The sequence below is a fragment of the Mustela nivalis genome, assembly GCF_964662115.1.
Source record: "Mustela nivalis genome assembly, chromosome: 13".
NCBI classification, from domain to species: domain Eukaryota; kingdom Metazoa; phylum Chordata; class Mammalia; order Carnivora; family Mustelidae; genus Mustela; species Mustela nivalis.
The window spans coordinates 16,679,115-16,691,317 of NC_139032.1; the positions used below are offsets into that span (position 1 = coordinate 16,679,115).

At 37.9% G+C, this 12,203-nt stretch overlaps 1 protein-coding gene and 1 long non-coding RNA gene across 4 annotated transcripts in view; one reads left to right on the top strand and one right to left on the bottom strand.

The window, feature by feature from the left end:
- Positions 1 to 12,203, top strand: part of PCSK5 (proprotein convertase subtilisin/kexin type 5) — a 449,308-nt gene that overhangs the window by 263,764 nt on the left and 173,341 nt on the right. For all 3 annotated transcript variants that reach the window (XM_082694464.1, XM_082694465.1, XM_082694466.1), the window contains exon 14: positions 10,533 to 10,676. In XM_082694464.1, coding sequence (XP_082550590.1) covers positions 10,533 to 10,676 — 144 coding nt within the window. The remainder of the gene's footprint in view (positions 1 to 10,532; positions 10,677 to 12,203) is intronic.
- LOC309845964 overlaps positions 10,247 to 12,203 on the bottom strand; it is a 60,370-nt gene continuing 58,413 nt past the window's right edge. The window contains exon 4 of the long non-coding RNA XR_014301628.1: positions 10,247 to 11,221. This is a non-coding gene — a long non-coding RNA (uncharacterized lncRNA). The remainder of the gene's footprint in view (positions 11,222 to 12,203) is intronic.

Here is a 12,203-nt window from a genome sequence, read left to right on the forward strand (position 1 = left end):
GAATCTGTGTTCTTGGTTTTGTGGGTAAATATCCAGTAATGAAATTTCTGGATCCTTCGGTATTTCTGTTTTTAATTTTCTGAGGAACCTCCATTCTGTTTTCCAGAGTGCAGACTGATCCAGTTTGCATTCCCACCACCAGTGCATGAGGCTTCCTTTCTCTTCACATCCTCGACAACACTTGTATCTTGTCTCTTTTATTTTAGCCAATCTGAATGGCTTGCAGTGATACCTCATTGTAGTTTTGATTTGTGTTTCCATGATGATTAGTGATGTTGAGCATCTTTTCGTGTGTCTGTTGGTCATATCTGCATCTTTGGAAAATCTCTATCTATCCAGGTTCTCTACTCATTTCTCATCAGATTTGTGTGTGTGTGTGCCAGGCTGTGTAAGTTCTGATACATTTTGGATATTAACCCCTTATCAGATATTTCATTTGCAAGTATCTTCTATCCACTAGGTTGTTTTGTTTTGTTGATGGTTTCCTTTACTGTGCAAAAGCTTTTTAGTTTCGTGTAGTCCCAGTAGTATATTTTTGCTGTTGCCTCTTTTTCCTAAAGAGACATATCCGTAGGTATGTTACAAAGGGCAATGTTTGAGAAATTACTGGCTGTGTTTTCTTTTAGGAGTTTTATGGTTTCAGGTCTCATATTTTATGTCTTTCATCTTTTTGTGGTTTATTTTTGTGTCTGGCATAAGAAAGTGACCCAGTTTCATTCTTTAGCATGCAGCTGTCCACTTATCCCAATACCATTTATTGAAGAGACCATCTTTACCCCATTATGTATTCTTGACTTCTTTGTTGTAGATTAATTGACTATAGAAGTGTGGGTTTATTTCTAGGCCGTCTATTATCTTCCACTGATGGATGTGTCTGTTTTTGTGCCAGGACCGTAGTGTTTTGATTACTCCAGTTTTGTAGTAGATCTTGAAATCTGGCATTGTGATACCTCCAGCTTTGTTGTTCTTTTCTCAAGACTGCTTTGGCTGTTCAGGGCCTTCAGTAGTTTCACACCAGTTTTAGTATTCTCTTTCTGGACATTTTAACAATATTAATTCTTCTAATCTGTGAGCGTGGACTCTTTTGCCATTTGTTCTGTTGTCTTCAATTTCTTTCATCAGTGTTCTACTTTTTAGACTCTAAGTCTTTCACCTACTTGGTTAAGTTTATCCATAGGTGTTTTATTCTTTGTGGTGCAATTGTCAGTGGGATTGTTTTCTTAATTTCTTCCTGCTACTTCATCGTTAATGTATAGAAATGCAGCAGATTTCCAAATCTTAATTTTGTATCCTGCAACATTACTGAATTCATTTATTCTAGAGTTTTGATGGAGTCTTTAGGGTTTTGTATTTATAATGTCATGTCATCTGCAAATAGTGACACTTTTACTTCTTCCTTACCAATTTGTATATCTTTTATTTCTTTTTCTTGTCTGTTTGCTACAGCTAAAACATCCCAGTACCATGTGTTGACTAAAAATGGCAAGAGTGGGCATCTTTGTCTTATTTCTGATCTTAAAGGAAAAGCTTTCAGTTTTTCACCATTGAGTATGACAATTAGCTATGGGTTTGTCATATACGGCCTTTATTATGTTGAGGTATGTCGTTCTAACCCCACTTTGTTGAGAGTTTTTATTATGAATGGATGTTGAATTTTGTCAAATGCTTGTTCTGCATTACTGAGACAATCCTGTGATTCTTATCTCGTGTTATTATTGTGGTATAGAACAGTGATTGATTTACAGATACTAAACCACCGTTGTATCCGTAGATTCAATATCACCATGAATGTCCTTTCACTGTATGATTGAATTTGGTTTTGGTTTCCTAGTATTTTATTGAGGATTTTTACATCTGTGTTCTTAGGGGATTTAGGCCTGTAGTTTTCCTTTTTTGTAGTGCCTTTGGTTTTGGTATCAGGGTAACATTAGTCTCATAGGATGTATTTAGAAGCTTTCCTTCCTCTTCTTTTTTTTTTAATAGTTTGAGGAAAATAGGTATTAACTCTTGTTTAAATGTTCGGTGGAATTCACCTGTGAATCCATCTAGTCCTGAACTTTTGTTGTTGGGAGATTTTTTTTTTTTAATTGCTGATTCGATTTCTTTACTACTAATTAGTCTGTTCTAGGAATTTATCCATTTTATCTAGGTTCTCCGATTTATTGACCTATACTTTTTTGTAGTAGTCTCCTGTAATCATTTGTATTTCTGTGAGTCAGTTGTTACTTCTCTTTTATTTCTGATTTTATTTATTTGGGCCCTCTCTTCATTTTTCTTGATGAGGATGGCTAAAAGTTTATCAATTTTGTTTATCCTTTCAGGGAACCATCTCTTGGTTTCACTGATCTTTTTATTGTTTTTTAGTCTCTGTTTCATTTATTTATACCATGATTTTTATTATTTCCTTCCTTCTACTAACTCTGGGCTTTTTTGTTCTTCTTTGTATATTTCCTTTTGGTGTAAGGTTAGATTGTATATTTGATATTTTTCTTGTTTATTGAAGTAGACCTATATTGCTATAAAATTCCCTCTATGAACTGCTTTGTTTCCCAAAGATATGGAAACACTGTGCTTTCATTTACATTTGTTTCAGTGTATTTTTTTGTTAACCCATTGGTTGACAAGTAGCATGTTGTTTAGCCTCTACGTGTTTGTGGGTTTTTTCACACTTTTCTTCTTGTAACTGGTCTCTAGTTTCATACTATTGTGGTCAGAAAACATGTGATCCATCCTGGAGAATGTTCTGTGTACACTTGGAAAGGATGTATATTCTGTTGGTTTTGGACAGACTACTCTATATATCTCTTAGGTTCATCCGGTCTAAGGTGTCATTCAAGGCAACTGTTTCCTTATTGATTCTCTGTTTGGATGATCTGTCCATTGGTGTAAGTCTGGTGTTGAAGGCCCTTACTATTGTTGTATTACTGTCAGTTTCTTCTTTTATATCATTTTCTGTGAATTCTGTTGCTCCATTGTACATAGATATTTACAAGTATTATATCCTCTTGTCCTCTTGTTATAGTTTTGTGTTAAAGTCTATTTTGCCTGATATACATATTTTTACCTTGGCTGTTTTTATTTTGTTTTTTTCCTGCTCTCATTTTCATGGAATATCTTTTTGCATTTCTTCACTTTCTATCTATATATCCCTTTAGGTCTCAAGTGAGTCTCCTGTGGGCAACATAAAGATGGGTCTTGTTTTTTTATTCATTCTACTACCCTGTCTTCTGATTGGAGTATTTAGACCATTTACATTTAAAGTAATTTATTATTAGGTATGTACTCATTGCCATTTTGTTGTTTTCTGCTTGTTTTTGTAGTTCTTGTCTCTTTTCTCTTGCTCTGTTTTCTTGTGATTGATGACTCTTTAGAGTGTTATGCTTGACTTTGTCTTTACTTCCTATGTATCTGTTAACGGTTTTTAGTTGGTGTGTACCATAGGGTTCATATATAACATCTGAAGTATATAGCAATCTATATTGAAAATAGCTTGTTTGAATACATTCTAAAAGAGTTTCATTTTTACTACCCCCTTCCACATTTAACATATATGCTGCCATATTTTACATCTCTTTATTTTGTGATTCCCCTTCACTAATTTTTTTTTAACATATAATTGACTTTACTACCTCTTTTATCCTCTATACTGGCTCCATAAGTGATGGTTCTACTACCTTTACTGTATGTTTGTTTCTACTCGTGAAATTTTTCCCTTTCATAATTTTCTTCTGATTATGGCCTTTTCAACTAAAAAAGTCCCTTTTAACATTTCTTGTAAGACTGGCTTAATGGTTATGTTTTGTTTGGGGAAACTCTATCTCACTTTCAATTCTAATGATAATCTTGCTAGGTAGAGTACTTTTGGATGTGGAGTTTTGTTTTGTTTTGCACTTCAGATATACCATGCCACTCTATTCTGGCATGCAATTTTCTGCTGAAAATCAGCTGAAAGCCTTCTGAGGTTTACCTTTTGCATAACTAACCATTTCTCTCTTGCTGCTTTTAATATTCTCTATCTTTAATCTTTGCCATTTTAATTGTTCTCTGTCTTAGTGTAAATCTCATTGATTTCCTCTTGTTTTGAACTCTCTCTGCTTCTTAAACCTAGATATCTGTTTCCTTCCCAAGGCTAAGGAGTTTTCAGATATTATTTCTTCAAATGAGTTTGCTGTCCCTTTCTCTCTCTCTTTTCCCTCTAGGATCCCTATAATGTGAATGATTGATTGCTTTATGTTTTCCTAGAGTTCCCTTAGCCTATCCTCATTCTTAAGTTTTTTGTTTTCTATCTGCTGTTCAGCTCAGATGCTTTCTGTTACCCTGTCTTCCAGATCACTGATCCATTCTTCTGTATCCTCTAATCTACTATTGATTCCTTATAGTGTATTTTTAATTTCAGTTAGTGTTCTTCAACTGATTGATTTTTCTATATATTTCCTGCCTCTTTGTTGAAGTTCTGAGCTCTTCCACTCCTCTTTAGTCCCCTGAGCATCTTTATGACCGTTATTTTGAACTGTTTATCAAGCATATTGCTTATGTACATTTCACTTTGTTATTTTTATGAGGCTTGTCTGTTCTTTCACTCTTTTCCTTTGTCTACTCATTTTGTTTGGGTTTCTGCATTTGTTTCTAAGAATTAGACGAAGAGCTACTTATCCTAAACTAGAAGGACTGATCTTGTGTATGGTCATCTGCTTTGCAGACTCTATGTGCCTGGTGACTTTAGCTGGCGGCTGGAAGTCTCAGGTCACTCCATGCTGGGACCACCCTAGTGGACTGGCCTGAGCTGTGTCAGGGTGGTCCTGAGGCAATCTGTGCAGGAGGCACCACAGTCTAATAGCTGAAGCTGAAATGGGTACCAGCCTGGGAATCATAACACTCTGTGCAGAGGGTATCCTGGCAAGATAGCTAATACTGAAGTGGCCATGGGCTGGGGTAGTCCCAGTTCTCTCCACGTAGAGAGTTCCCCAACAGAGCAGATGAAACTAAAGTACATGTAAGCTGGAGGGGTCACACTCTTTTGAGCAGAGAAGCTGAAGTGGCTACAAGCTATCCGGTCCCAGGGGTCCTTGTGCTGAGGGGCACCTTGGGAGGACAGTTGAAGCTAAAGTAGATCCAAGCTCCATCTGAAGCCCAGAAGGCTCAGACCAGGAGATCATGGGGCACCCTGCATCAGGGAAGTCCTGGCAAGTTGTAAGCCAATTTGTGGGCCTAGAGTATTCCTGGCTACTTGGCACATGTGTCACCTTGGTGAGATGGCTAGAGCTATCGTGAGCACTGATCCAGGTATCCCAATGTGTACCACGCTGGGACTGCCTTGGTGGGACAGCTGGGGCTGATGTGGGCTAGGGGTTTGGGATTTATGGAGGTTGTAACTGACAAGGGCAACCAGACCATGTTTCTGTCTATGCTATTAAGGTGGAAGAGAAACGCAGACCATGGCACTCACCAGCCTCTCGGAGCCAGAGCGAGTTCCAGCAGCTCCCACAATTTGGCTGAGTTTCAGCTGGATCCTTTATATTCCAGTTCCTCTTTTAAATGTTTAAAAGTGTGGGCTAAGGGCCCAGAGCTCACTAAGGCAGCAGAACAGCATTGGCTCTAGACCCTGCTCCTCTCTGTGCTATCACGGTGGAGGGGGGAATGCAAACCGTGGCACTCACCAGCCCCTCCAACCTGGAGATACTTCCACAACTGCCCCTGCATTTGGTGGAGTTCTAGGGCTGGATCTTACATGTTCTAGTTGCACTTTTAAACTGCTGCAATTCATGGTGTTGGGGGAGGGCAAAGTCCCTTCATGACTCTGTCTCCATCTTTTTTGCCATTCTCTATGTGGTCTATCTTTTCTTGTATGGAACGTGTTCAGTCAGCACTTAGTTCTACTTCAGGAGGAAGACATTGAGTGTGTCTGTGGAGCTAGTGAATTCAGGGTCTTCCCACATCTTGAATTAGAAGTCCATAGGAAGGATTTTTTTTAATCATTGTCTTTGTTTTGTTAGACATTAGACCTATCTTGGGTTGTCATCCTTGGGCAGATTGCACTTTTATACCAACATGTACAATAGATTTTTCTCATTCTGTATTTACACAGTGATTTCTTAACAGAAAGTTGCATCATCAACTGCAAAATCTCCTGAGTAATTTAGCAAATGGAAAACATTATGATAAGGGAAACATGATGGCCCAAATATGGCAATATCTGATGTGAACTGTGCTAGATTCTAAGGAAATAAGATTACATAATAAGTGAAACATAAAGGGATGAATTGCCCAACAAGTATGTCCCCAGTGGGCTTACGAGACATTTCAGAACGGACACAAATGGAAATAATCAATTATGAGTCAGCATTCTTACAAGTATTATACAAGGGTAAATTTTAGATCCAAACTGATCTTAAGTTAAATGAGCCAGGTTTTAGGGTGACTGGTGGATTGGATTTCCGATAGTGTCCTTGCATTATATGCTCCATTTGTATACCTGAGAGTTGCCAAAGAAAAATGTGTTCTCTTTTGCACTGCTATGAAAAAGCAAGCGGGTCATGAATTTCAGTTAGACATTCATTTCTTGCCACTACTTAATGTATAACACTTGGAATTCTGAGACTGAACGGCACCCTAATTATGAAAAGCATAGTCATTAACATGTAAGTCCAAGGAAAAGCTGGCAGAGGGCAAACACATATAAAGCAATGGTCTGGCCCAGTGCAAATGTCAAACAACAATGAATGTGGCATAGAGTATGTTGATTTTTAAACTTAAAGGTTCTAAACTCTTGGAAATAAACAGGAAGGTTGTTTCTTATAATGGTTTAAGAACACTGCATTTGGGGCACCTGAGTAGCTCAGTCAGTTAGGCATTTGACTCTTAATTTCAGTGCAGGTCATGATCTCAGGGTCATGAGATCAAGTCCCACTTTGGGCTCCACACTGGGCATGCAGCCTGCTTAAGATTCTCTCTCCCTCTCTCCCCCCCATCACCCACCCCTACTCGTGTACTCAGTCTAACAACAACAAAAAAAAAACAGCATTTGGCTTCTGAATGGCTTTTCTTTTTTTTAAATTGAGATATAATTGATATGTAACATTATATTAGTTTCAAGCATATAACCTAATAATTTGATATTTATACGTATTGCAAAATGATCACCATAGTAATTCTGGGTTATCTTTCGATTCAGCATACAAGTGAAATCATATAGTATTGTCTTTTTGACATTTCAGTTCACAGAAGGCCTCAAGATCCATCCATGTTTTCACAAATGGCAGTATTTCCTTCCTTTTTATGATATGATTCTACTGTATTATTACCACTGGTAAAAATACCACATTTTTATTATTTATACATCAATGGACACCTAGGCTGTTTCCACATCTTGACTATTTTGAATACCATGGGAGTACATATACTTTTACAAGTTAATGCTTTTGTTTTCTTCAGATATACCCATAAGTGGAATAACTGAATCATATGGTAGTTCTATTGTTAATGTTTTGAAAAACTTCCATATTGGTTTCCATCACAGCTGCACTGATTGACGTGTCCACCAAGAGTGCACAAGGGCTCCCTTTGCTCCACATCTTCACCAACACTTGCTAGATCTCATCTTTTTAGTAATAGCCATTTTAATAGGGGCAAGGTATATTGTGGTTTTCATTTGTATTTCCTTAAGTGGTGATGTTGAACATCTCTTCACATACCTGCTGGCCTCATGTATGTCATCTTTGGAAAAATGTCTGTTCATATTCCCAACCCATGTTTTAATCAGATTATTTTTCTGATACTGAGTTGTAGGAGTTTTTTGTATGTTTTGGGTAGTAACCTCTCATGAGATACATGATTTGCAGATATTCTCTCCCATTCAGTAGGCTGGTTGCCTTTTCATCTTGATGGCTTCCGTTGCCATGCAGAGCTTTTTAGTTTGATATAGTCTGACTTATTTTCCTTTTTTTGGTTTTTGCATTTGGTCAGATCCGAAAAAATTATCACCAAGACCGATGGCAAGGAGCTTCTAACCTTTTATTATCATCAACATCATCATTATTATTATTATTATTACTGATTCCATCTCTTTACTAGTAATTTCTGATTAGATTTTGTTTCTTAATGCTTCAGTCTTAAGTGGGTTATATAAGTCTAAAAATTTACCCATTTCTTCTAGATCATTCATTTCGTTGGTGTGTAATTGATGATAGTCTAATACTTTATATTTTCATGGTTTTATTTTTATTTTGGTTATAACTTCACATCTTTTTTGTTTGTTTTTTTAGAGAGAGTGTATGACCTGGGGGGTAGGGCAGAGAGAGACAGAAAGTCTTAAGCAAGGTTCATGCTCAGCATGAAGCCCAAAGTAGGGCTTGATCTCACCATCCTGAGATCATGACCTGAGCTGAAATCAAGACTTAGATGCTTTTGATTCTTTCTCTTCTGGGTGAGCTGACGTATAGATCTGTCCATTTTGTTTACAGTCCTATGTTACCAGTAAACATAAGTCCTGCGGGCTACCAGTGCCAGCAACCAAGAGGTGTCCCCTGGCAGGCAGCCATAAAAATTTGGGTCCCAGATGAGTACAGGTTCCTTCTGGGAGATATTAGTGAGTTGGAGCAAGACTGAGGGAGAGAGCCAAGATGGTGCCCACTGAAGAGTATTTCAGTAGGACCCTAGCTGTATGTAAAGATAACCAAATAAGCCTCTTTCACAGAAAGCCATGCTTTTCAATTGGCTACCTCTGCCTTGAGCCTTGGAGCTGGCGGGTCCACACAGGCAAGCTCTTTAAAAACTAGTCCATTCACTATAGCCTTGCAGGTCTCAAGCCCTATTCATTTTCAAAGCTCGAGGTCTTGGGGACTCGTCTCAGGTGCAGATCTTAAAAATTGTGGTGGCTGATATGGGATTCAAACCTTCTTGCTTCTTGCAGAGAAACTTTGTGGGGTTTTGGGTCCTGATTGTGGGTCACAATGCCTGGGGTGGGGTTTATTTGCAAGATTGTGTCTTGTCCTCTCTTACGTGCTTTCATGTGGGTTTTTTGTTTGCCTCTTGTGTGGGAGCCACTCAGCCTGTTGGTTTTGTTTTCTTTTTCAGAGATTGTTCCCTATATAGCTGTAGTCTCGGTGAGTCTGTAGGAAGAGGTGCCTTCAGGATCTTTCTACACTGTCATCTTAAACTGGAACCCCCAGATGGGTTTTAATAGCCATCTGTACTCTTAGTGCCTTTGAGAAAATTATCAACCTCTATGCCTATTTCCTCACCTCTGTACTGGGAATTCAAGTGCCTACTCCCAATTGTTGTGAACATTGAATAGATTCAAACTTAATAAATGGATCAGCTGACACCTCAAGTTCACCAGTCTTGGGGCTGTGGCAGAACCCTGTCCCCCACCGTGCCTGGATTCTCTGTATCTGGCTGAGTGGAAGAGGGACCTTCAGGGAGGTCCTGCTTCCTCCTAGCACTCTTCCATGTTTTTAATGGTTTTTGTCTTAATCACTTTGGCTTATGGTTGATTCTTTATGTGAATCTTATTAAGCTTAGTGACCTGTAAGCAGTTTTTATAAGAAGTAAGGACTAAAGCAAAATGTTCCTTGAGAACCTTCTCTGCAAAGGAGTTAAAACCTGTGGCTCCTGTCTCAAGGCACTCTTGACCAGAAAATGGTTCATTGCAGCACGGTCTGCTAGAACATTCTGCAGTGGTGGAAATACTCTGTCTTTGCGCTATCCATTGTAGTGGCCATTGGCCACATATGGCTGTTGAGCACTTGAAATGTGGTTAGTATGACTAAGGAACTAAATTTTTATATTTTAAGTAGCCAAATATCTAGAGGGTATCAGTGGACAGCTCAGGTCTATAGCTTAGTATAGTGAAGTATTATTAAGATTAAATGACTAATTCAGTTAAATGGAACAAAGTTGTTTTGTCTTTTCTATAAAATTTTTTTTAAATTTAAATATGGTATTTATATGTAGAAAGACAAAGGCCTCTGTAAAAATCTAGGGTTCTCTTTTAAAACACCCGTAATTTGAAATCAGCCCTTGGTCCAGCTATCTGAGAGGCATTCACTTCTCAGTCTTATAAATGCTGATTAAATGAAGGCTTATCCTATAGTCAGTATGTATGTGATATATCAGTTATTCTTCAACTGGTGGAAAATGTGCAATCCTAACTATGCACCTCATGCTAGGATTCATATGAAAATGCTTAGCACAACTCTTTTACTTTTTAAAAAAAAAAAGAAAGAAAAAAAAACAGTGGGGAAGAGAATTTTTTTTTTAAAGATTTTATTTATTTATTTGACAGAGAGAGATCAGAAGTAGGCAGAGAGGCAGGCAGAGAGAGAGAGGAGGAAGCAGGCTGCCTGCTGAGCAGAGAACCCGATGTGGGACTCGATCCCAGGACGCTGAGATCATGACCTGAGCCGAAGGCAGTGGCTTAACCCACTAAGCCACCCAGGCGCCCCCTTTTACTTTTTCTTAATGAGAAGGAATGAAATTGTAAAGCTCAAGAGTGAGTGTGGGGTCATGCTATGATTTCATTTTTGTTTCTCAAGGCAAATTGAAAGAATGGTCTTTGGTCCTCTATGGTACCTCCGTGCAGCCATACTCACCAACCAACGAGTTTCCTAAAGTAGAACGTGTCCGCTACAGCCGAGTCGAAGACCCCACCGATGACTACGGCACAGACGATTATGCAGGTGAGCTGGCTTCCAACAGGGACAGAGGCTAAGGAAATAACTCTCGTACATCACCCCACCATGCACAGATCAGCTTCTAGCGATACTCTGATACATTTTCTTCCATCTTCTTTTCTAGTCCTCCCCAAATATTCACACAGCACTGTTGTTTTCTTCAAAGCAAAAAGCACACTGTAGAGAGTTTTCATATTCTTTTTCTTTCTCTTGTGGTTATTAAGAGCATATTTCCCTGGTGTCACATATCCTCACAACAAATATTTAAAAGACAGCATAACATCCCACGATTGTACTACATTTAATACATACTCTGGGATGTGTAGTTTGCCGGGAGTTTTACATTCTTTTAAATAAGGTTTGGATGAACATCATTATTTTATCAGTCCTTGTCTATATCTTTAATTATTTCCTTAGAATGGAGTTCTGAGAATTACTGCATCAAAGGGAATAATCGGTTTGAGAGCTTGGATACATTTTGTCACATTCCTTTCCAGACAAGATGTACCAGTCTATGCTGGGACCCAGCTGTGCCTTTATTATACTCCTTCCTGCCAAAATGGAGTAGAAAGAAAAAAATAAAAAACAAAACAAACAAAAGAACATTTTAAAAGTTTTATAGCTTTATTAGTAAATCATTTTTCCTCCTTAGTTCTAGGAATTAAACATAATTGTATTGTACCCATTTTTCTATTCAAATTGGCCCCAGTTTTCTTATCTCTCACATTTTTCCATACAGTAGTTCCCTCTTATTTGTTGTTTCCTAGTAGTATTACCACTACTGCTAAGTAGTATCCCATGACTAATGGTCAGGAAGCCGACGATCTTCTGATAGATCATCAGGTCAGTAATAGCTTTATGCTACATTTCCATACCTGTACGTTGCCCTCACTTCATTTCATCACGCAGGCATTGTATCATCTCACATTGTCACAAGAAGATGGATAAATACAAGATTTTATAGCATATTGATAAAATTGTTCTCAGTTTCTCACTGTGCCTAATTTAAAAATTTAATGTTATCACGGGTTTGGATGAATAGGAAAAAAGCATGGTATATATAGGGATTGGTACGATCCGTGGTTTCAAGCATCCACTGGAGGGCTTAGACGCTATCTCCTGCAGATAAGTGGGGGGAGGAACTATTATATTTCCTAAAAATATTTCCTCATTTATTGCTTGCTTCCAAAATGTAGTTTTTTTGTTCGATGTTCTGTTCTGTTGTTTTGACAAAAAAAAAAAAAAAAAAAAAATGGAGGGTAAGGTTTATAGTTTCAGATCTCACTTGTATTTTTTTAAAGATGTTAATCTTTAAAATCAACTGAATATCCACATGCATTTTTTCCTAATCTCTGCTTTTTACATTTGGCCATTAATTCATCTGGAACTTATTTTGGTTTATGATATATAGTATGAGATAAAATTGTCTTTATTTTCCACATAGACTAACATTATTGGCTGGGTTATCATCCCATTTTTAAATATTTATTGGAGAGGGAAAAGCAAACTCCCCACTGAGCAAGGAGCCCGACA